At 38.0% G+C, this 25,849-nt stretch overlaps 1 protein-coding gene across 1 annotated transcript; it reads right to left on the minus strand.

The window, feature by feature from the left end:
• Positions 1 to 22,111: 22,111 nt before the first annotated feature.
• Positions 22,112 to 24,709, minus strand: LOC306761849 (carbohydrate sulfotransferase 1; the record flags this gene model as incomplete). The annotated part of the gene is made up of 2 exons (XM_079248163.1): positions 24,526 to 24,709; positions 22,112 to 23,232 (listed from the first exon to the last, which is right to left on the minus strand). Exons 1-2 carry the CDS (start codon positions 24,662 to 24,664, stop codon positions 22,112 to 22,114), a joined length of 1,260 nt encoding a protein of 419 aa, XP_079104289.1. The 5' UTR covers positions 24,665 to 24,709.
• Positions 24,710 to 25,849: the final 1,140 nt, after the last annotated feature.

A 25,849-nucleotide genomic window follows, 5' to 3' on the forward strand; every position in this document is an offset into this window, starting at 1 on the left:
GCAGCTAATTAGATGCTTTCTATTGAACATATGGTTCTTGTGAGGCATCTGTTTCTGCGGGAACATATAGCTAATGCTGAATTTGCACACACAGTTTGGTGGGAACACTGTGGACCTGCTTTGGATGATAATGACCTGGTTTGGGTTTATTTGCCTTCATTAGCTGCAACATTTTCTGTTTTTCTTTGTTTTGATCAATAGTAGTGGGCCGTCTGCTTCACTTGACTAATGCCAAATTGTCTCATGGAGTTTTTAAGCACAATTTCCTCTAAAACCAATAATTAGGGAGGGGAAACTGTTTTTCCTCTGTTACTTAAAGGATCAATGAAACCAGGAACTTCCTCTTCCCACTAGATTTCCAGACAAATGGTGCAGCACAATGTTCATTACTCGTCTGATACCAAGCTAACATTTATCTGTGTTTTGCAGTTATCATGCGCGCAATTCCTCTTGTTAATCTGGCTGCAGACACTGTCGGTTGTGTGTGGAATAATACTCAGACCAGACTACAGGTTCCTTTATAACAGACCCCTTTGATTATATTTATGAAATTCAATTACTCTGACACAGATAGATGGACTTGCTGTCAGCGGGGACGCTCGTCATTTGTTAGCATCAGCAGACATGTCATCCCTGAGGCACTGATGAGACTGAGGTTGTGTGACTGGAAACAAAAGAAGGGAGACAAAGAAACGGAAGGACAGAAAGACCGAGGAGAGGAAGAGGCATAATGATCTAGATTTACAAGAGGGTCAACAAGCTAACAAGCTTGCTGTTATTCAGAGAATACTTTGGTTAATTTCTATAAAGAAATTAGACAATGTGAGACTATTATAAAACAAGAGGGAGGAGGCACACAGTTAAGCTTCATCGAGCCTGGAAACCAAGCAAATCGGCTCATTTTACTGTCCAAGATCAAATTAGACGTATTGTTTACATGATTTCTCCTGTTGTCCTTAAGTTTTCATCTGGACTTACCAAACTTTAAAATGTTTTGAAGTGAAATATTTTATCAATATACTTACAGTTTGGGAAAATGTTACTTATTTCATATCATGGGAAGCATTCAACAACCAAGCCAACTGCTGCTGACGCCACTTTTCTTTTTATTTGGCCTTTCCTTTATTTCTGATCCCAGTCTCTGTTGATGCTATAAGAAGGTGTCTGCATGCATTTCCACCTTTTCAGCAGTATTTCATTTAATTTATTGTTTCATTTAATTTACAGGTTCAGTTGTAGGTCATTACAGCTGAACCTGGAAGCAGTTCGACCTGAAGTGAAAATGTTTAAAACTCATTTTTATTAGGCTAATGACATGTTGGAGGAATCATCTACAGGTTATTTACTCTGCAGAGGAATCATTTACTTTTGGTGTTCCAAATAGAGACATATAATCTGATGCAAATTTATTTCTAAAGATGTTTCGTCAGTAAAATAGTTCAAGCAGATGAGTTATTTAACTGTACGAAGACAATGTGCAAGTTACTGCAACGGTGAGAATTTGTCTTTATACGATGTCATCTTGCTTTTATTTCCTGAAATGTTTCATGTTTAAAATGTTCAGTGTGTTGATATCCAGTTGCTGGTGTGTGATGTGCTGCTGTGAATCAGAAGTCAGGTGTTGCATGAGGCTCCAGACTGGATGGGACCCTAGATGGCAATGACAGTCCCAGGAATGTGCACGATGAAGCGAGGTCCAGAAGTCCAGTTTTAAGGTCAGAAACTTATGAAATATTGTTTGAAGAATCACAGCTCACTGATTTTCTCAGTAAAGTACCTCATAATGACTCGTCCAGCACCCATCTTGCATCCTACCTTTTCTCTGAGTTCTATCCAGTCAGTAAAAGTCAGATGTTGAGTCTTGTTTTATTACTTGTTTTGTCACTTTTTTCTATTTTTTTCTTCTTCCTTCAATAATAAATTTTTTAATTAATAATAAATTCTTTGATGAGTCAGTCCTGGTGTATTTTCAAAATGGCCACTGTGTTGATACCCAGTTGCTAGCGTGTTTCACGGTGTGTCAAGGTCAAGGTCAACTTTATTTATATAGCACATTTCCAAAGAGTAACACTGCTCCCAAAATGCTGAACAATACAAAAGAACACACAGAGAAAACAGTACAGTAATACAGTATTGTGACCAGTTTTGGACTTTAGTTAATAAAGAGTCTCTGTTAGCCTGAGTTGAATGATTGCAAAGAGATATGTTTTAAGCAAAAGACTTGAAACTGTCAACAGAAACTCAGCTGCAACATCACCCAGCAAAAGTTGTGCAGTTTTTTAGCCTAAGGATCCTACTGAGCAACAACAACTCCAAGCATTTACATTATAACAAAAAAAAAAACAAGTCTGTTTGTAGGTCAGAAAGTTACATAATGCAGCTGTAAAAGATTTTCGCATGTAACAATAAACAAAGTGAAAGAAGCAACTGAATTGTATTAAGACTGGGAAATTTAGCAACCAGCATCTTTAACTCACATAAAGAGAAAAAAATGAGCAGTACTTAAACACATTTAATTCAACACACACACACACACACACACACACACACACACACACACACACACACACACACACACACACATACACACACATACAATTCACTGGCTGTTGCGTTGTCAAAAACCGTTTGACATTTTAAAAGCAGCAGCCACCTCGGTGCGCCCACACTCAACAGCTGACAGTTATTCACAGATGTTTTAGTCATCTCACTGTTGCCTCGGCTCCATCCTGTTTGTATTTTTCCTTCTTCAACATAATCACACAGACAGTCTCTTATACCTTTACAATGAATATTAAATCAATTCAAGTTGAACTGGCAAGTAAAGATACGGCACTTGGGCCTTTAATCCAGCTGGATGCTGCTATGTTAGGTGCTCAGTTGTTAAATTATGGATGAGCTTGAAAATTAAAGCTAGCCAGGAATTCACTGAGGAACTGCTGACGGTGTTGGTGTACCTTTATCTAGATGGAAAAAGCTGCAGGGGGAAAAGAGAGAGGGACGGTGATTCAGTGCAAAGTATGTTACATAAAAGGCAGACAAAGGAAAAGAGAAACTGTATGAGTGTTTTAAACCTGCCCCAAAACCTTCGGCTAGGATGAGTGGGCTGATCAAACTCACAGAGAAGGGCTGGGAAGTCCAAAGTGTGATCTATGTGAGCCTGTAGAGCTGTGTTCACACCTTCCTCTTAGTGCCTCTGTGATACTGCAGCCTTCCATACTTTAGTAGTTCTGGTGTAAAAGGGAGAAGTAAAAATGACATAAAATCCCACAGACATTTTCACGCCTACTATCTTCTGAAAGTGGAGCTTGGAGTGAAAAGAGGACAGAAACGCCAAGCGGAGCAGGAGGGAGGAGGCAGAAACACCCACATCTAAGACATCTGAGGGTTGATCACTTGAAAAAGATTCGGACTAAGCTTTTCTAAAAACCTTCCGAAGGAAAGACTCTGCCCAGGGTGAGATCCTTCAGAGAAGCTGCCAGCAGAGATACAGATCTAGTGTATTCCACTGAGAGCTCCCCGAGGAGACGAGAAGACCGAATCAGTGCTTTGCTCCGAGTATCTCTTCAGCCAGTGATTTTACTTTCTATTTTCTGTATTTTTGTTGAGAAATTATTAGCTCAGTGGTTTCCAACCAGTCCACAGTGCAGTGTTGAGGTTTCACCTCTACGCCTTGTTACATTCATAGAAAACTTAAAAAAACAAATCTTGTGTGCAAAGTTGAAGCTGTCTTTTCTCTAAAAATCATGTTGTATATCACTTCAGTCACAGCCCAGCTCATAAGCTATAAAAAGGTAACAAAACTTTGGAAATGTATAACTTCATATACATAAAGTTATATAAGTCATTGTTATAACTGGATGAATATCAAGTGATGTTGTGCTACAGAGCTGGAAAATGCATCATCCAAAAAGTATCAGCCAGTCTTGCTACAAGGGTTAATAGTGATGCTCCTTCAAAGTTTGTCCATTTTTATGTCTTGTTTGTTTCTTTCAAAGAACAATTCTGAAGCTCCAGTGATTAAATATGCCTTCACATGAGATGCATTTAACAAACCAGATACAATATCTTTATATCTGTGTTATTCATTTTTATACCTGTTTTCAGGGTGACACAGAAGCTTGAGTCCATTGCTGTGTTTCCGTTACACCTAGAATTACTCAAAAACTCAATATCGCAATAAAAACCACTAATGGTCTTATAAAAAAAGTCTCAAATATTGCTAAAAAAGTTTTTACGCTCTCATGAGGAGGCTTTTCAGATGTTTCGATATAGAAATATACAGCAAAAGTGTAATGGAAACACTTGTTTTGCATTTACGTGTCCCCGGACGTGACGTATAGGGTCATGTGACCAGTTCATGTCCGATAAACATGTTGCGGTGTGGGACAAACGACAGAGAATTTCAGGGTTTATAAAAGAAAATGCGGGCGAAAAGCTTTAAAAGGCAAATTCTCTGCACCAAGTAAACCCCAAAATAACACCAAGTGGCTATTTTGCATAAATAGCCAACCGGACGATATTTTATGAAAACTAAGGTTTATGCAATAAAAATTGTTTAACACCTGCAAATTGCAATTTGTGTTTGTTAAAACTTACAAATATTGCTTTTATTTTGCAAAAAACATGTAATGGAAATGCAGCTTATGTCAGCTGTCACAGAGCAAGAGGCCAGCTACACCTTGAACTGGTCTATCACAGGTAAAACAGAAACCATCATGCACATGCACACCTACAGCACATTCATAATCCTCAGTTAACACACTTTTGGACTGTGTAAGGAAGCTAGAGGAAAGAAAAAACAAACACAAAGGAAAAGGATGAAGGTGGAAACCTCCCAAATAAAGCAGGACTTTGAATTAAACATTCTTTTATATTGTCTTTTCGCTGAATTTCTTATAATGAAAAAAAATCTTTCCTCCAGTTTCATTAGACTCAAGCAAAGAAGACAGCACAACAAACAGTCTGACTGTGAATATTCAGTTATTTACCCACTCAGAGGAAGCCTGCTGTTACTTGCCTCCTGCTTGATGCTGTGTTATTTCTCATTTTCTTCCTCTAGATGAGCTCTGTCTCTCTTGCCTGAGCTCCTGCTGTTGCTTCATTGTGCATTGTGAGAAAGGCTGAAAATAGCAGCAACATTTCATAAGCACAGAAGTTCCTTAGAATTATTAATGTCTAATGCCTATTACCTCAGACTGTAATATACCTAATTACCCTTTGCAGAACTGCAGCAGTTATATGATGCCTGCATGGAAAGTGATTTCTAACCAGCAGAGCAAGAAAGGACGAAATCAATTGAGCATTTAATTATTGTAAAGATGTAAACTCATGATCTTGCTGACAGTAAATAATACACATGCTGGCTGTTTTAAATGCAGTGCTGATGCTGAAGCTTTTTTAGTCATTTATATGAAATACTGGTCTCTGTTTTTAAAACGCAATGTGTGAGATACTGCTGACGATGCGTCGTTCGATGGGGGCCTTCTTGCTTTTACCTCGAGCCCTGCTGGCTGGCTTTTTGATGTGCACTGTGAAAACCTCTTATTCGGATCAATGGTAAACACGATAAATAACTTGTGAGCAAACTCGTGCTGGAAACAAATGCTGAGCAGAGACGTCGTATAAATGCATCTTTCACTAGAAAACATAAAACAAAGAAACTTTTAGCGAAAGAAGAAAAAGTGGCATAAAAATCAGAAGCTGTGAGAAGAGAGCAGAGCCACAAAGACAAAGATCGATGAAGAGCGGGGATGCACAGGGTTCGTGCACGTTTGTGTGTCTATAGTGTGAGCATGGGGGCAAATAGTTGTAATTGAGTGATGGGCGTGACAGAGGCTGATGTCTGCCGAGGGCCTGTGTGGCTCCAGTAATAAAGATACTGCAGTGCAAAGTGCTTTCATTCTGTCTTAAATGCACCATAATATCTCCATAAATGGCATCTTTGGCTCCCAGTAAGGAGAGTGAAAAATTCAAACTGTTCCTGCAAGTGCTACTTGGGTTTTATGATCCTGTCAATTGAGGAAAAAAAAGATGCAAAGCTTAAATGTTGTTAGTGTTTAATTTATTTTTCCCTGTTTTTCATGTAAGGCACTTAGATATGATGGACAGCAAATGTTCTTAGTTTGTAGAAATCAGCACTCATAACCCTGAAGGAAATCAAATAGTGTCATCTCTGACAAAAAGCAGTTTTTTAAGTGGTGGTGTACACTCAGTTTGACCCAAAAATGGATTAGTCATTTCCCGGTGATGTTTTTCTGCTCGTCAGCAGCTATTTCACAAGTGCTTTTAACAGGATCGTCAATATGTTGTGTGTTTTCTCCTCAGCAACCTCTCATACTTAAATGAATGCCTTCCCATATGGAAAGCTATTTGCAGAGTTCTTAGAAAGGCAAAAATTGCTCCCCTGCATCTTTGTTGTCAAGCCTCAAGCTGGTCGGCATTTGTGCCCGGGTTTCATGTATGTTTTTATAAGCACACGCGCTTTGATTTGGATCAAAGTGGGCAGTTACGTGTCACCGTGACAACAGGAGAGCTTGTAATTTGCAGACTTTCTGGCTGCTCAACTAGATAAGATCCATAAAGAATCAGCCACAGGATAATGAACCCGGGTGATACACCTGCCGCTGGAGGAGCAACCCCAAGGACGTCTCAACCTCTTTTACTCCCACGTCTCATTATGACCAGCTAATGGTTAAGGCTGCTGTTTACAGAGGAGTGTTGGAACGGAGCAAAGGAGGTTTGAATGATATAGATGATCTGACTCTTCAGCCAGTGATTTTACTTTCTATTTTCTGTATTTTTGTTGAGAAATTATTAGCTCAGTGGTTTCCAACCAGTCCACAGTGCAGTACACTTACACAAGAATGGTCATAGAAGGTCATGAGGATGCTTATGAAAACAGTGTTGCGAGCTGGTTCGCACTAGTTTTGTGAGACCAATGAGCTGAACTATTCATTGATTTTCATTTGCAAAAGAAATCTGATTTGCATAAGCTGCCAGTGTTTACACAGTGGCTGACAAAAAAAAATTCACCCCACTTGGCAGAATTCTATTTTCTTATTTATGTATTTATTTATTAATTCTTTTGAAATAAAAAAAAAGTATAAAAAAGATGAATATATAAGGAAAATAAGATAAATAAGATCAGAAAAGTCTCATAATTTCCTCTGCCAAGGATCTGTCTGTTTCTTTGGAATTACCTTTACATAAAAACTAGTAGATTAATTTTCATGATTTTTATTTTTCTGAGAATGGTCTTGGTTTAGGGCTGGTGGCATGGTGGTTAGAACTGTGGCATCTCAGCAAGAAGGTTGCTGGTTTGAGTCTTGGCTTGGGGGAGGTTTGAACAGTGGCCTTTCTGTGTGGAGTTTGCATGTTCTCCCTGTGTATACATGTGTTCTCTCCGGGTTCCTCCCACTGTCCAAAGATTGGTTACTCTAAATAGTTGGTGTAAATGGTTGTTTGTCTCTCTGTGTGGCCCTGCAATGGACTGGTGTCCTGTCCAGTGTGTGTATTGTCTCTCACCCAATGATTGCTGGGATAGACTCCAGCTTCCTGTGACTCTGAGTTACCCTAAGTGGTTCAGAAAATGGATGGATGGATAAATTAATGGATGAATGGATGGACGGGTGGGTGGAAGGATGGATGGATGGATGGATGGATGAATGGGTCTTGGTTTAACTTAGATTCCAGTCATTTTTGGAAGTGATTCGGATCACCATCAGGATTTAGGAATCTTTTTAAGCTTTCTATCAATGTGAGATAGAGCCATTTTTTTTTTAGCATATATGCATGTAACTCTACAATAAATGCTCAGATTTGTTGCCAAAAACTACAGAAGTTCCCAACATGTTTTACAAGATATCAAAGATAGATATGGATCCTAGAAAAAAAAATTAGCACTGCAAGAAAACAAATGAAGACAAACAAACACCAAAATATCACCAAGTCACTGAATTTATTATCAATGAATTAAGGAGTCTAATGTGTATCCATATAAATGAATGCATGACTAGAACCGGCTGGGAATCACAATATGGGTAGAAATGAGCCACTTGGTGGAGGTCTGCGCTCTCCGAGTGCTTTTCTAGTTCATCAACTAAGGTCCACCTGTATGAAATCAAGTTTTACATGATCTAGGTATATATGTACCCTTCATGAAATGCCCCAGAGTCTGCAACCCAAAAAACAAGAACCACCAAGGAACATCATGAAGATGGTCCAAACATGCCAGAAATAAAGTTGTGGCCAAACATCAGAGTTGGATAATAAAAACACAATTAACTCCAGAAGAATATGAAACCAAACAAATGCACCTACATGCTTGCCCATCAAAACTCACAGACCTGCAGACCTGGTAAAGAAGGCATTGATAAGGGCGACCAAAGGTAGTCCTGAAGGCGCAGGAAACCTCCACAGCAGACTGGTCTTTATCCAGAGGACCACTATGAGCTAGAAACAAAATGGTTTAGTGTTTGTCTTTCTGTTTAACTGGCATGCTACATTAAATGACATAAAACTTAGAACAGAAACAGATTCATAGCTTTTGTTGAGGACTTTGGAGGTATGATTACAAAGCACACTAGTAACAGCATTCCAACATCAAATCAGAGGAAGACTTAAACAATTTATCTCCTAACAGGATTTAGCACAATCTGTCATTTCCTCAGTTCTGGCTATTTTCCAATCCCTGCTAATCAGAAACCCCCTTATTATGATGCTGCTACCACCATGCTTCACTGTGGAGATGGGTTTTCCTGCAGCGATGACGTTCATGCTGAAACATAAACTTCAGCTTTAGTCTCAAGTGACCTGAAGACCTTCTTCAAAGCTCTCAGCTTGACTCCTAACTATGCTGACTGTCCAGCTTTCACACATTTCTTTTGTTGTTAAGGTGGTGAATTTTATTATGCTGCAACACAACATGCAATGTTGTGTTGCAGCATATCACAGCACTTCAAGGACATTCTCTATCAGCTCCCCACATACATGCAAATCACGAAGAGCATCGCCGTCCAACTGCCTCAACAGTTGGTTTTTGTTTTTTTTTCTTTTTCTGAAAACAACTCAGAAACTTTGCATACAGAGGGGGGAGTCTATGTTTCTCTGCATACTTATAAGGTGCTGTAAGGGTGACAGATGTCAGCGTGCACTCTTCCCACATGCTCGCAAATCATTCCCAGAATTAAAATTTCTACTTTTACTGCAGGCCTTTTGTCCAAGAAATGTGTATGAGCTCTTTCATCTGCACTGACCTTTGCACCTGTTTGTTTTCAAGCCAAGGCCCCGTAGCTTCAACACATTCTCATTCCCAGGCTCATTCAGATGCACGTCAAGAGCCGCTCCTGTCAGTTTTCAATGCATTGGTAACTATTCTGCTGCTGCGTGCTGCCAGATATCATTTTGTGCATAAAAAGACAAACAGGTTGCATCAGTGATGAACAGCAACAGGAAAACATCATCTACTGCAGTAGAATTAGAAACTTTTAACAGTGAGGGAAGATGAGGACAAACAACTACATAACTTCTAAATGGAGTTCACATTTGAGAAACAGGTGTTTTTCACGCCTTATTAATTTATTTATTTATTTTGAAAAAAAAAAGAAAATCAAAAAACTTAGCTGGCATTATGTGCTGCCATAAACGCATCAGGTGAGTTTTACATTACAAGCACAGTCAACTGGCCGCCCTATGTGATGCGGCGGGCCCGTGGGCCAACATCCCCGTGTGACAGTTTGGAAGCAAAAACAAGCTGGTTGGTCAGAAATTTCCAGGTAATGACACATCTGGCATTCTTACACCAAGTAGGAAATGTTGCTCAACTTGCTCTTAAATAAATTCGCAGATGATTACAGGTAACTTGTTACAAATACATGTGGATAAATATATATATATATATGTATATATATATATATATATATATATATATATATATATATATATATATATATATATATATATATATATATATATATATATATATATATATATATATATATATATATATATATATATGTGTGTGTGTGTGTGTGTGTGTGTGTGTGTCTGTGTGTAACTATTTTTTAATTTAGTGCATAAATTTTTAATTACCAAAAATAAAATTTGAAGAATAGCAAACATGTTGGCTCCATGTGTGACCACATGCCTTATCTTGCACAAGCAGAGAGGATTCGTTTCTGACTTAAAGCATTTCCACGCATGAACACTGAATGTTTTTAGAGTAAGAAGACATTTTGATCTGTTGTTTTTTTTCAGCTGCTCCCAGATGCACATCACAGCAGGGGATGCTGTGCTAGAAATGTGCTCTAATAGCTGGAAGTGTGAGGAAGAAAGTGCAGGGGAGTGTTTGTCTACGGAGCAGTGGAGGGAGGACATGATGCAAAAAGTATGTTGTGTTTTGTTTACAGCACGTCTTGAATGGCAAATGAAGCTCTGGCTGTTTTTATTTTGTTTCAATAACACCACGATTTAAACACATTTATCATATCAAGCGTTCAGGTTATAAGAAAACAATAACAAGCAACAAATCTCACCATCACACTCCAAATAAATTAGCAGATTTTCACTTGATTATTTTCCAGACGGTGGGTCTGTGAGGGGAACTGGGTAGAAAATCTCTCCCTTGTGTCACCTCTACAGAACCTTTCAGGACTGGTTTCCCTTTGACAGCACCTTCTCTCCATGTCAGATGTTTGGTTGTCGCTTGCTGTTTGCTTGGCTCTGGGCAGCAGAACAACCTGTAGAATCAGAAAAAAGAAATATAATGAAATGTGATGCACAATCCGAGCCTGAAACCTTATGGAGGCAAGACGTCCAGTAGCTTGAATGCTTATTTTTCAAAAAACCTTTTGCTTTTATCTGCCGGATTTTAATACTTTTATCTTTGCTTTTTACTTCTTACAATAAAAAAAAGCTGACCCTTTCCATCAGCACTGAGCAGATGAACAATGAAAAGAGGTAACTAGTTAAGAGCTCAGTGTAACGAGTGACGTGACATGTGTATTAGTGACATGTATATTAGTGACATGTGTATTAGTGACATGTGTATTAGTGACATGTGTATTAGTGACATGTGTATTAGTGACATGTATATTAGTGACATGTATATTAGTGACATGTGTATTAGTGACATGTATATTAGTGACATGTGTATTAGTGACATGTATATTAGTGACATGTGTATTAGTGACATGTGTATTAGTGACATGTATATTAGTGACATGTGTATTAGTGACATGTATATTAGTGACATGTGTATTAGTGACATGTGTATTAGTGACATGTATATTAGTGACATGTGTATTAGTGACATGTATATTAGTGACATGTATATTAGTGACATGTATATTAGTGATATGTGTATTAGTGACATGTATATTAGTGACATGTGTATTAGTGACATGTATATTAGTGACATGTATATTAGTGACATGTATATTAGTGACATGTGTATTAGTGACATGTATATTAGTGACATGTATATTAGTGACATGTATATTAGTGACATGTATATTAGTGACATGTGTATTAGTGACATGTATATTAGTGACATGTATATTAGTGACATGTATATTAGTGACATGTGTATTAGTGACATTTGTATTAGTGACATGTGTATTAGTGACATGTATATTAGTGACATGTGTATTAGTGACATGTGTATTAGTGACATGTATATTAGTGACATGTATATTAGTGACATGTGTATTAGTGACATGTATATTAGTGACATGTGTATTAGTGACATGTATATTAGTGACATGTGTATTAGTGACATGTATATTAGTGACATGTGTATTAGTGACATGTGTATTAGTGATATGTGTATTAGTGACATGTGTATTAGTGACATGTATATTAGTGACATGTATATTAGTGACATGTGTATTAGTGACATGTATATTAGTGACATGTATATTAGTGACATGTGTATTAGTGACATGTGTATTAGTGACATGTATATTAGTGACATGTGTATTAGTGACATGTGTATTAGTGACATGTATATTAGTGACATGTATATTAGTGACATGTGTATTAGTGACATGTGTATTAGTGACATGTATATTAGTGACATGTGTATTAGTGACATGTATATTAGTGACATGTATATTAGTGACATGTGTATTAGTGACATGTATATTAGTGACATGTGTATTAGTGATATGTGTATTAGTGACATGTATATTAGTGACATGTATATTAGTGACATGTGTATTAGTGACATGTATATTAGTGACATGTATATTAGTGACATGTGTATTAGTGACATGTATATTAGTGACATGTATATTAGTGACATGTGTATTAGTGATATGTGTATTAGTGACATGTATATTAGTGACATGTATATTAGTGACATGTATATTAGTGACATGTGTATTAGTGACATGTGTATTAGTGACATGTGTATTAGTGACATGTATATTAGTGACATGTGTATTAGTGACATGTATATTAGTGACATGTGTATTAGTGACATGTATATTAGTGACATGTATATTAGTGACATGTATATTAGTGACATGTGTATTAGTGACATGTATATTAGTGACATGTACATTAGTGACATGTGTATTAGTGACATGTATATTAGTGACATGTATATTAGTGACATGTGTATTAGTGACATGTATATTAGTGACATGTGTATTAGTGACATGTATATTAGTGACATGTATATTAGTGACATGTGTATTAGTGATATGTGTATTAGTGACATGTATATTAGTGACATGTATATTAGTGACATGTATATTAGTGACATGTGTATTAGTGACATGTGTATTAGTGACATGTATATTAGTGACATGTGTATTAGTGACATGTATATTAGTGACATGTGTATTAGTGACATGTGTATTAGTGACATGTATATTAGTGACATGTGTATTAGTGACATGTATATTAGTGACATGTATATTAGTGACATGTATATTAGTGATATGTGTATTAGTGACATGTATATTAGTGACATGTGTATTAGTGACATGTATATTAGTGACATGTATATTAGTGACATGTATATTAGTGACATGTGTATTAGTGACATGTATATTAGTGACATGTATATTAGTGACATGTATATTAGTGACATGTATATTAGTGACATGTATATTAGTGACATGTGTATTAGTGACATGTATATTAGTGACATGTGTATTAGTGACATGTATATTAGTGACATGTATATTAGTGACATGTATATTAGTGACATGTGTATTAGTGACATGTGTATTAGTGACATGTGTATTAGTGACATGTATATTAGTGACATGTGTATTAGTGACATGTGTATTAGTGACATGTATATTAGTGACATGTATATTAGTGACATGTGTATTAGTGACATGTATATTAGTGACATGTGTATTAGTGACATGTGTATTAGTGACATGTATATTAGTGACATGTGTATTAGTGACATGTGTATTAGTGATATGTGTATTAGTGACATGTGTATTAGTGACATGTATATTAGTGACATGTATATTAGTGACATGTGTATTAGTGACATGTATATTAGTGACATGTATATTAGTGACATGTGTATTAGTGACATGTGTATTAGTGACATGTGTATTAGTGACATGTGTATTAGTGACATGTATATTAGTGACATGTGTATTAGTGACATGTATATTAGTGACATGTATATTAGTGACATGTGTATTAGTGACATGTGTATTAGTGACATGTATATTAGTGACATGTGTATTAGTGATATGTGTATTAGTGACATGTATATTAGTGACATGTATATTAGTGACATGTGTATTAGTGACATGTATATTAGTGACATGTATATTAGTGACATGTATATTAGTGACATGTGTATTAGTGACATGTATATTAGTGACATGTATATTAGTGACATGTGTATTAGTGATATGTGTATTAGTGACATGTATATTAGTGACATGTATATTAGTGACATGTATATTAGTGACATGTGTATTAGTGACATGTGTATTAGTGACATGTATATTAGTGACATGTGTATTAGTGACATGTATATTAGTGACATGTGTATTAGTGACATGTATATTAGTGACATGTATATTAGTGACATGTATATTAGTGACATGTGTATTAGTGACATGTATATTAGTGACATGTACATTAGTGACATGTGTATTAGTGACATGTATATTAGTGACATGTATATTAGTGACATGTATATTAGTGACATGTGTATTAGTGACATGTATATTAGTGACATGTGTATTAGTGACATGTATATTAGTGACATGTATATTAGTGACATGTGTATTAGTGACATGTGTATTAGTGACATGTATATTAGTGACATGTATATTAGTGACATGTATATTAGTGACATGTGTATTAGTGACATGTATATTAGTGACATGTGTATTAGTGACATGTATATTAGTGACATGTATATTAGTGACATGTATATTAGTGACATGTGTATTAGTGACATGTATATTAGTGACATGTACATTAGTGACATGTGTATTAGTGACATGTATATTAGTGACATGTATATTAGTGACATGTATATTAGTGACATGTGTATTAGTGACATGTATATTAGTGACATGTGTATTAGTGACATGTATATTAGTGACATGTATATTAGTGACATGTATATTAGTGACATGTATATTAGTGACATGTATATTAGTGACATGTGTATTAGTGACATGTGTATTAGTGACATGTGTATTAGTGACATGTATATTAGTGACATGTATATTAGTGACATGTGTATTAGTGACATGTATATTAGTGACATGTGTATTAGTGACATGTATATTAGTGACATGTGTATTAGTGACATGTATATTAGTGACATGTGTATTAGTGACATGTATATTAGTGACATGTATATTAGTGACATGTGTATTAGTGACATGTGTATTAGTGACATGTATATTAGTGACATGTGTATTAGTGACATGTATATTAGTGACATGTATATTAGTGACATGTGTATTAGTGACATGTATATTAGTGACATGTGTATTAGTGACATGTATATTAGTGACATGTGTATTAGTGACATGTATATTAGTGACATGTATATTAGTGACATGTGTATTAGTGACATGTATATTAGTGACATGTGTATTAGTGACATGTATATTAGTGACATGTGTATTAGTGACATGTATATTAGTGACATGTGTATTAGTGACATGTATATTAGTGACATTTATATTAGTGACATGTATATTAGTGACATGTGTATTAGTGACATGTATATTAGTGACATGTATATTAGTGACATGTGTATTAGTGACATGTGTATTAGTGACATGTATATTAGTGACATGTGTATTAGTGACATGTGTATTAGTGACATGTATATTAGTGACATGTGTATTAGTGACATGTATATTAGTGACATGTATATCAGTGACATGTATATTAGTGACATGTGTATTAGTGACATGTGTATTAGTGACATGTATATTAGTGACATGTGTATTAGTGACATGTGTATTAGTGACATGTATATTAGTGACATGTATATTAGTGACATGTATATTAGTGACATGTGTATTAGTGACATGTATATTAGTGACATGTATATTAGTGACATGTGTATTAGTGACATGTGTATTAGTGACATGTATATTAGTGACATGTGTATTAGTGACATGTATATTAGTGACATGTATATTAGTGACATGTGTATTAGTGATATGTGTATTAGTGACATGTATATTAGTGACATGTATATTAGTGACATGTATATTAGTGACATGTATATTAGTGACATGTGTATTAGTGACATGTATATTAGTGACATGTATATTAGTGACATGTGTATTAGTGATATGTGTATTAGTGACATGTATATTAGTGACATGTATATTAGTGACATGTGTATTAGTGACATGTATATTAGTGACATGTATATTAGTGACATGTGTATTAGTGATATGTGTATTGGTGACATGTATATTAGTGACATGTGTATTAGTGACATGTGTATTAGTGACATGTATATTAGTGACATGTGTATTAGTGACATGTGTATTAGTGACATGTATATTAGTGACATGTATATTAGTGACATGTGTATTAGTGACATGTATATTAGTGACATGTGTATTAGTGACATGTATATTAGTGACATGTGTATTAGTGACATGTGTATTAGTGACATGTATATTAGTGACATGTGTATTAGTGACATGTATATTAGTGACATGTGTATTAGTGACATGTATATTAGTGACATGTGTATTAGTGACATGTATATTAGTGACATGTGTATTAGTGACATGTATATTAGTGACATGTATATTAGTGACATGTGTATTAGTGACATGTATATTAGTGACATGTGTATTAGTGACATGTATATTAGTGACATGTATATTAGTGACATGTGTATTAGTGACATGTGTATTAGTGACATGTATATTAGTGACATGTGTATTAGTGACATGTATATTAGTGACATGTATATTAGTGACATGTATATTAGTGACATGTGTATTAGTGACATGTATATTAGTGACATGTATATTAGTGACATGTATATTAGTGACATGTAAAGTGTAACACGTGAGGATAGGGAACTTCCTGCATCAGAGACTGTTTTGGTATTTTACTTGATGTTTCAGGGCTCTAACTGCTGCTAACACGTCGCTGGCAGAGGAGCTGAATTACTTTTTGTGATATTGAAGAGAAAGTAGCAGGTGAGACCCTTCCCAAATGGGACCCTGCTGACCAGCCTATCGTCCTTCAGCAGGGGAAGCTTTGCGAACCCTGAGAGCTGTTCAGGCTGGTAAGGCAGCTGGCCCTGGTGAGATCCTGGCAGGATGCTGTGCTCACCAGTCTGTTCCTTGCCAACATCACTGTCCCAGCCTACTATAAGACCACCACTATCACCCCAATGCCCAAACAGACGAACATCACCTCTCTCAACATCTACAGGCCAGTCGTCCTTCCATCTGAGGTCTCCAAATGCTTTAAGACTGGTCCTGGGGATCCTTAAATGACCTCTGCCCCTCTTTCTTGACCCCCCACCCCCCATCATCAACACACATGTAAGTCCAGCAGATCAACAGACAATGTCATTAATACTGACCTGCCTGGAGGTGAAAGGGTTGTAAGTATCGTTGCGAGATCGATCCCGGATTTTCCCAGTGAACACCAGCCCACTGTGAGACTCCGTCCCCACACCTCGGCGACGACGACCCTCAGTATGGGAGGGTCTAAAGCCTGCTCACACACCTTGAGACAACACTACTTCTGGTTGTTTATAGAGATGAGGTGCATTAACTATCTGAATGTTGTTGTCATGGCAACCTCTTCATAAACATCAAAAAGACCAAAGAGGATTTTTCGGACAAAAAAGGAGAAGCTCAGGCCACTTGAGACTGGGGGCATTGGAGTAAAGAGGGGGCCCAGTTCAAGGTTTCTGGGGATGAACATCAGTGAGGATCCTTACTGGTCTGGGAAGAAAGTCCATCCGTCTCCACATCTGCTGCTGTTGCTCGACGGAAAGCTTTCTCTTGCTTTGGAAACTCTTCTGCAGCCAACAGAGCTGCTCCTCAGAAAGCAAGAAAAACTGCTCGGATGATCATCTGCCTCCCTCTGCCCCCCTCCCCCAGACGACGTCCACCGCTCCAGAAGTTGCAGCAGAGCTTCATCTATTGTGAAAGATGCCTCCCACCCACTTCACCACCTGTTTACTCTGCTGCCTTCTGGTAAACAGGATAAGTCACATAAAACACACACAGCCGGACTCTCAAACAGTTTCTACCCGGCAGCAGCCAGAATGCTAAACTCCTTCTCCTTGAAGCCCCCCCAACCCTCCCCCTCCCACCCCAAGCCCGTCCATACAATTCATCACAACCAGCGGTGAGAATACTTTAACAGCACTATTTTGCCCTCAGATTTTACCCCATCTTGCTGTCAGCTATGTCAATTTTTGCAATTACCACAATTTTAAAATGGATTTTTTTTTTTTTTTTGCTGTTATTCTCTATTTTGTTGCTTTTGTTGTTTGTTATTGTTTTTTTTAAAAATTTTTTGGGGGGGTTAAGGAGGAGCAGTGTTAAGGGGGAATACTCAGTTCTTTGTAGGTTAGATTATATAATATCATTGTATGTGATAAATGCAATGACAATAAAAAGCATTCTGATTGTGATTGTGTTTGTTTCGAGGGTTGGACCTGAATATGTCAGCACAGTTTGGGGTTTTCTGTATTGAATGCTGAAGAAATGGGTAATTAGCTGACGGCTGACTCAGGTCACTTGCAGCTTTGTGCATCAGTTTGGGGAAGGAAAACGCGATGAAGCACATCTCCCTGGGTGTCATAAAGCTTTGCTTTATGGCGGGTTTGTGTAGCCTCGCAGATTAAGTTCAAAGAAAGGCGGCCGCTCTTTTCTCCATGCATCTTAAATCCCGTTTCCCCTCAGCTGGATCAGTAGATCAATTCTTTGTCCTGAGCTAAGATATCCCCAGTGTCAGCAGCTATAGGAAATCTACATGAAAGATGGGATGACTTTATGTCTAAAAATACATTATTAAACGGACAATTCCAACTACGATTTAATAGTACTCAAAGAACAGCATGACTCGTCAGACTGTACACTTTCCATCACTCTCCCGCGGTTTCTATCAGCATCATAAGCAAGCGAGCACCCAGCTACCAGCAGGACAGAACCGCAGCCTCTATAGGAGCCTGGACACTGCTTTTAAATGCAATGTTCACATATAAAAGGCAAGAAAATCACAGTCAATAAGTGGTTTGTCTGTGATTCATGCAATGACTTCTTCCTCAGAAACCACTCCCAGCGTTTATCTCGAGCGAGCAGCTCCACGTGGAAATAAACAGGCTGCAGCCTGGATGGCACACATCCTTCATCTGTTTAGACACAAAGACCAGTAGCAAATGATGCCTGGAGCTGCCTTGTCTCTGACAGCTCCGCTCTACAGGCAGAGGCTCAAATAACGATGTGGATTTTATTCCTGTTTGGTTCAAAGTTACACGTAGGAAGCGCTGATATTAGACTGAACGGCCGTTTAAATCCAAAGCAGATGACAAGATAAAAACCACAAACCTGCACGATCCTATGTGGTCTGCTCTGAATTTCTGGTATTATCACTCTGCTAATTAAATTAAACACATCATACAAGTGATTTCCTTACCATGATAAATATTTATTCTTAAAAGTCTTAAAAATATTAATGGTTGAATTACAGGGACAAAGATGCACATAATATTTTTACAATTACACTTAGCTGCAATATTTATATTAAACACACAACAAATAAATTTGCATATTTCTGAGATCCTTGAAATAAAGTGCAAAGTGGGAGACTGGACCCACAAAGTTTATGTGACATTTAAACACACTGACACACTCTGAAAGTAAAACTTAGTTACTACTCTGTTTTGTTCCCTCCATTAGTTTTATAATGCCTTCTTCTATCATTGTCTTATTTTAAAAGATTAACTCTGAAATTATGTCTGAAGTCAATTTTATTATATTTTGTTTTAAAATCAATACAAACACCTGTCCACACCAGATTGAAATAAATACAATATTTTGTCTTATTCTGGTACATTTAACAGGACTAATTAATAAAGTGCACTTTCCCAGCTAAAAATAATAAAACAGAAATAATTTAACTAAATACTGAGAAAACAATAACATTTTACCATAATGGGTCACTGTTTTGCTGTACAATGAAAGAAGAGACACATGTGTTAATACTGTTTAAGACTCATGACTGGTTTTCATCAAAGATCTGTGGAACAAATCCAGTTTATCGAATCTAAACTTGTACAAAAACCTAAAAATGTTTGAGGATTCAGACGCACTTCTGAGATCAGGAGTTTCACAACGGTGTATGTGTGTGTGTGTGTGTGTGTGTGTGTGTGTGTGTGTGTGTGTGTGTGTGTGTAAACATGGCAGCTCTGGTCCTAATGTGGATCTTAAAGCCAGTTTCAGTTTTTCAGTCCAAACCAGCTCCAGTCCAGACTTTTAAAGCAGAAAATCTTGTTCCTGTGAATGAAACCAACAACTAAAGTCATCATGAACTGAAATGACTTTTACTGGCTGTCTCACTTTCACATTTACGCCTAGAAAAGAAGCTGTGGAATCATGAAAAGAAGTGAAGAAACTCTGTTAAAGAAGGGAAAGATAAAACATTTGGCTCTCCAGGCTAACAGATGCTTTATCCTTCAGCAGTTCCTGCAGATGTGAGAATCAGTCCCGTCTTTTCAGTGCTGAATGTAAATGCTTGACAAAACAAACATACCTTAAATAAACATTCAGGTTTTTTATGTTTAAGCATATTAAAACATGCAGAACTGAGATATACTGAGCATAATAAGAAGCTAAAAATGGTTTGGCTTTATGTGAACATGTAAACTAACACTAACCCCTCAGTAATTTAGCTGCAGTCTTAAATCCTCATTTGTTCTCCTTCATGTCGGTAAATCGGTGCACATATAGCAGCGAGACTTGTGTAGAACACACAGTTATGTTCTTTTACACATATGTAGATTATTATTCAGTCCTTTAGGAATGGATATCAGCTTTGCAATGTGATAAGACATCAGAGTGCATTTTGCACCTCTGCTTCCTGATGTTAGTTTGGTGTAGAAGAGCCTTTAGGAGAGCTAAGCTAAGAAATCTATTATTCATTATTCACTATTTATTATTCACTTCATTTATTCTCTTTATAAATCATTATTTGTCATTCTATTCATTATTAATTTCATGCTTTGTTTATACTGTATTTTTAGGTACAAGTGCTGAGCTGAGGAATTCAACCCTGGATTGGGAACTGTTTGGTTTTAGTGGGAGACACTGGGCTATACGAAGACATTACACCTGCTAGATACGACAGGCTCTTGTGGAAAAGGAGTGAGAGTGGAGGTGGGCTAGTTTTATCTGTGCATACCAGGCAGTGTAAAGGTTTCAGGTTCCTGCTCATGGTGCAGAAAACATCTTTTCATTTGTCTTTGTGCCTCAAAATCTCCAAATATTCTCAGATCTGCGAGACGCTCTCCTTGTACAAGTGCTTTTCATCTGTTTTGGAAAAACTTCCCTCATCTCTGGATTATCATTTTCCTACAACACAAATATTGTCAGCTAACATAGAAATGCAGCTTTTAGTGAATGGTAGAAACTTTCTTGCTATCATTTGAAAAATAATTTTCAAAAAAGAAAACATTGAATGAATTGTCAAATATGAACCTGATTCAGACCACTGCACATGTTTATACTAGTCTGTGCTCTTGGTTGGAAGAGTTCAAGGCATTTGGATCTAATAAGATAGAAGCCTTCATGTGGGATCATGAAAGAAACCCCTGTCCAGATCAGGCAGGTCTTTTGGTCAGGTAACAGTTTAACTGGTGGAACTGGGAGGAGCCATTATTCAGATAATAGCAAAACAGAATAAATGAATCCCACAAAAGTTTATATTTTATTTCTCTGTTTGGAAAAGAAGTTTTATTTAATCATTGTAATTCTGTCGGAGGAGTTTTTGCTTGAAATAAAGAGGAAATTTTGTCGGATACTTGAAATAAATTTGTTGTTTTTCTAATAGTTTAGAATGAGAAAATAAATCTGATGATCCATCACTCACATGCTGAGCATGATTTAAACATTTTAGGTCTGGAAAAAGGTTTCATTCAAACTTGGAAATCTGAGTTGACCGAACTTATTTTGTTGCGATCGACAGCTATCTGTGCAAATCTGTGTGAGTGACCACGACTTGTGGAGTTACCAGGATTCACAACATCTGTTATGCTTTTGTGTTTTAAAGCACTTTGAATTGTTGTGTACATGAAATGTGTCGTGTAAGGTAACTTGCCTTATGACGTTTTCTTGGGCCTGATTTTGACCTTCAATCAAATGACATATTTAGAAGAATAATCTGTTACTCTGTTTATTCAGTCATAACTTGGACTCAGTTTATATTAATGTATCTGAATGTTTCTTTGCATCACATGATGCTTTAATATTAAACAAAATCAACCACAGACATGAAACTACTCCGATATTCAAAATCAGCATAAGTTATATTCACTCAACTCAGTGGCTCAACATTTATGCATAAATAAATAAGTTACTCTTTTCTCTTTAAAGCATGAATAAAAGCATCATGTGACAGGCTGAAATGTCCTGCGCTCCACTAAAGTATGCGACAAGTTTCGGAGTTCAGCTGCAGAGTGAACCTGCTTGTATCCGAGCAGAGCCAGAGTTTCATTACACAGACTCTGAACCGTTCTCACAATGTCAAAGCCAAGACGAAGCCTCCAGTTCTCTGCTGTTGCTCTGGAGTTTCTGGTGGTGGAATATCGGTAATTCCACTCAGAGGGAGCAGACACGTTACTGTAGGTGTTCTTTGCAATCCACGTCCTCACCCTGTCCTCCATCTCCACACCCACAAACTTGTAGATCTCGTCTGTTTTGGCAACTGGGTTGAAAGCCAAGTCTTCATACCGCACCAGCAAGTAGCGTCCACGCAGCCATGCTGGTTTCTGCAGGCCTGTTTCTGCAGAAGCCGTCATGTCCTTACAGGTGCTGGTGATCTGCGACAGATCCACAAATCGAGGCTGCCGCCCGGTCGCATTCCATATTTTCCAAGCACGAAACTGATCAGAAAAGGCCATCATGCGTGAGGCCAGGATGGCTCTGGGGTCCCTCACCAGATGGATGATCTTCAGGTCCAGCCGTGGATCTTCGGTCAGAGTGCGCAGGTCTCCTACCTCAGGAATCCGCACGGTCTTTATGGCAACATGTCTTTTCGATAGACATGACATCGAGGCTAAAGTGAGGTTCAGCACGCCACACTTCTTAGGGCACCAGGTTTCATCCGGCAGATCCGAGGCTGTGGCATCCGCCCCTTCCAAGCACACGGGAGGAGAACACAGAGCATGGCTGGAGCTCCGTCGGAAAAAGGAGCTTGTGATGTGGTCCTGGGGCTCAGGGCGGATGTAATTTTCCATGAAGTGAAGATCACAAGTGTACAGATTGAGGAGGAGGTCTCTGTACGCTCCCAGCAGGGCCCGTCGGTCCAAGGTACGGCGCAGCCTGCTGCTGGAGTTGGTAAAAGCCTGCTGGACGTGGTAGAGAGGCTCGAACACATAGAAGATCCCAGGATGTTGGTTAAGAAGCTGCCCAGTGAAGGACGAGCCACTCCGTGTGGTGGCGAACAGCAGGATGTGTTTCCGAGGTAACTCCATCCAGTTGTCGTCGCACAAGGCTGCCCATCTGGAGTCTCCAGGTAAGAAAACAAAGAGCATTATTACTTATTTTATATCTGCTTCTTATAAAAGTTACATAACTACAAATTGTTCTGTTTCATGTTATCCCTGCTACTTGGAAGTATGACGTTACCGTGGTGACCTACTCTTTTGTGCAATATTACCTCATTTCACTCATTTATTTACAGACATGCACGGTCCGGCTGCAGGATTCGGATCCGGGCTTTGACTGGGACAACAACACAAAAGCATGATTTGCTTCTTTATCAGCTGTTTTGTTGCAGCTTTTATTGATATGTTCTGCAAACTGTCCCGTTGAATGACCCATTTTCAACCAAAATTTAGATGTCAGACTGGTGGCATCAGTGGCGACTGAATAATTTGATACACAAAGGAGTTCAAGCCGACTCAGACCATGTCCGAATGGGAAATTCTCAATGTGTTTGCACCTTTCATTCTCATGCAGATGCAGTATGCAGTGACTTTTCAGAAAACGCTTCCCAGGGTGAAGACTTTTGTACGTGGATGGAATACCTGTTGTTTCTGGCTTGCAGCATCAGACTGAACACTAACATATGTGTGGCTTGTGTCACATCATGTGCTCTTTGACTGTTTGCATTTAAACAATCGTTCCCAATCTGATGTGTCGCCCCCCCTGACCCCAGGGCCAAACCAAACCATTCATTCTTTATCTAACACATGACTGAGCTTCACTCTTATCCAATCATTTCAGCTCATAAAAGCAAACCACAGTGATAAATACGGTATATGTCTTTAGTCCCTGAGAACTACTGAGTCAAGCCAATAAAAGCTAAATAATTTAGAGGGTAAACATGCATGAGTACGTTTCTTATCTGCTGTTGGTTTCCAGCGGGGTTTATGAAATGGTGGATTCCTAAATATAGCACAAACTGCTAACATGTAATTACTCCTGATGAGGAGTTGATTGCAAAGGGGTTGTTACTTCGGTGCGCAGAGCCGGTCTCTGGCAAGCTACATCTGCACTGTGAGAGGGGATTAATGGAGATAAATTGGAGGATAATTGCAAAATGAATCACGCATATTTCATTTCTCCATCCTCTCCACTTACAAGGAATTCCCTCATTTAACGTTCCACTTTCTGTCAGTGAGAGCAACGATGCCGTCGCCTGATTGAAGCTTGATAATATATCTGTCTGTGCATGTTGGTGCTATTCACTCAGAAGGATCTTGATGAGTTGATTTCAACAAGAATACACAAGCAGCTTCACACATTTTAAGATTCAGTGCACTATTTGGGACGATCTTCATTTGTGTTAAACATGTACCTCCGTGATGTCTGCTCCTGCACCGGTAGGATCCCTGACAAGGTCCAGACAGCGAGTCCCTCAGGGTTCGGATGGCCGTGTATTGGACCCCAAGGGATGCACAAACCAGCAGCAGCACTGTCTTCCAGGAGCACTCCATCCTTCCCCGACCCCTGGCTCTACATCCTTCACGCTGAGGCCGACGGGGAGGCAGAGAGAGACGCACAAAATGAGATTTCATTTTGATGCCTTTATTCAGCTTAATGCATGTGCAGCTTCCACACAATTATGCCTGTAGGTTCCTTCTGACGGTCTTCTGAGCAGCTCTCACTGGAGCTTGGGAATGTTGCTTAAAGGCACTTGACCAGTAGAAGGTTAAGCATATGCCATTAACTTGTCCTTTCCATTCCAGTATGGAAACCTTGACAGCATGTTCTTTTAAATAAAACAGATAGTTTAAGCTTAAAAAGAGTAAGATGAGACTGAGACTCTGATATCAGTGCAGGAAATATGAAACAGCATATTAGGATTTAGTGGTTGGTGTAATACATCCTAAAGAACATAAAATTATGCGTTAAAACTAAGCAGACCATTTAGCAAAATGTCAAATTATTTCTCGATTGCACATATGCGGTATTTCTTAATAAAAATCTCCCCCTAAGAGCTGTTTTATCTGCACAAGTAAAGAAAACAGATGGCACCTTTTAGCATTTCTGACATAAGTAGCTTAAATGCTTTGAATAAACAGTTTAAAGGTTCAGGATTTTTTCTTTTTTCTTTCAGAATCCCCCAGTTTTCTGCAAAGAAATATGACGCAAAGGTCTGACCTTCACTGGGGAATGGTAACAGTGATGTTCCTATCTGCAGCTCCACTGTCAGGATACTCTGCACACTGTTGCATAATTGCATTTCATTTTTGCTTCCCCCTCTGCCGGGTAATTAAGCCTCTAAGCCCAGAAGAGAGCTACATGCTCAGATAAATATAGCTGTCTTCATGAGCTGAGAAGTTTCCTTTGTATGTTTCTGAGTTCTTTGCCACTGGCCATGAAAGCAAAGAAAGATGTGATTTTCCAAATGCAGTTAGAAAAAAAAAAGGGTGCTGCTACCCATCCGTTCCCCTGTGCACCAAACGGATGGTAGGTAATCATACAGGATCCCTGGGTGCAACTTTCTCTTCATCACTCAAAACAGCTTTGCAGAAGCAATCATCATTTAAACCACAGGTGAATATACATCACATTACTGACAAAAATAAAGATTTCCTTCCTTTTGCTTCCTCGCCCTCTTTCTGTGCCTCTGCCTCTCTCCAGTTCTTCATTAATGATGTTTATGTGTCCCTGGCAGG

Source organism: Telmatherina bonti (assembly GCF_933228915.1).
Source record: "Telmatherina bonti genome assembly, chromosome: 2".
NCBI lineage: Eukaryota > Metazoa > Chordata > Actinopteri > Atheriniformes > Telmatherinidae > Telmatherina > Telmatherina bonti.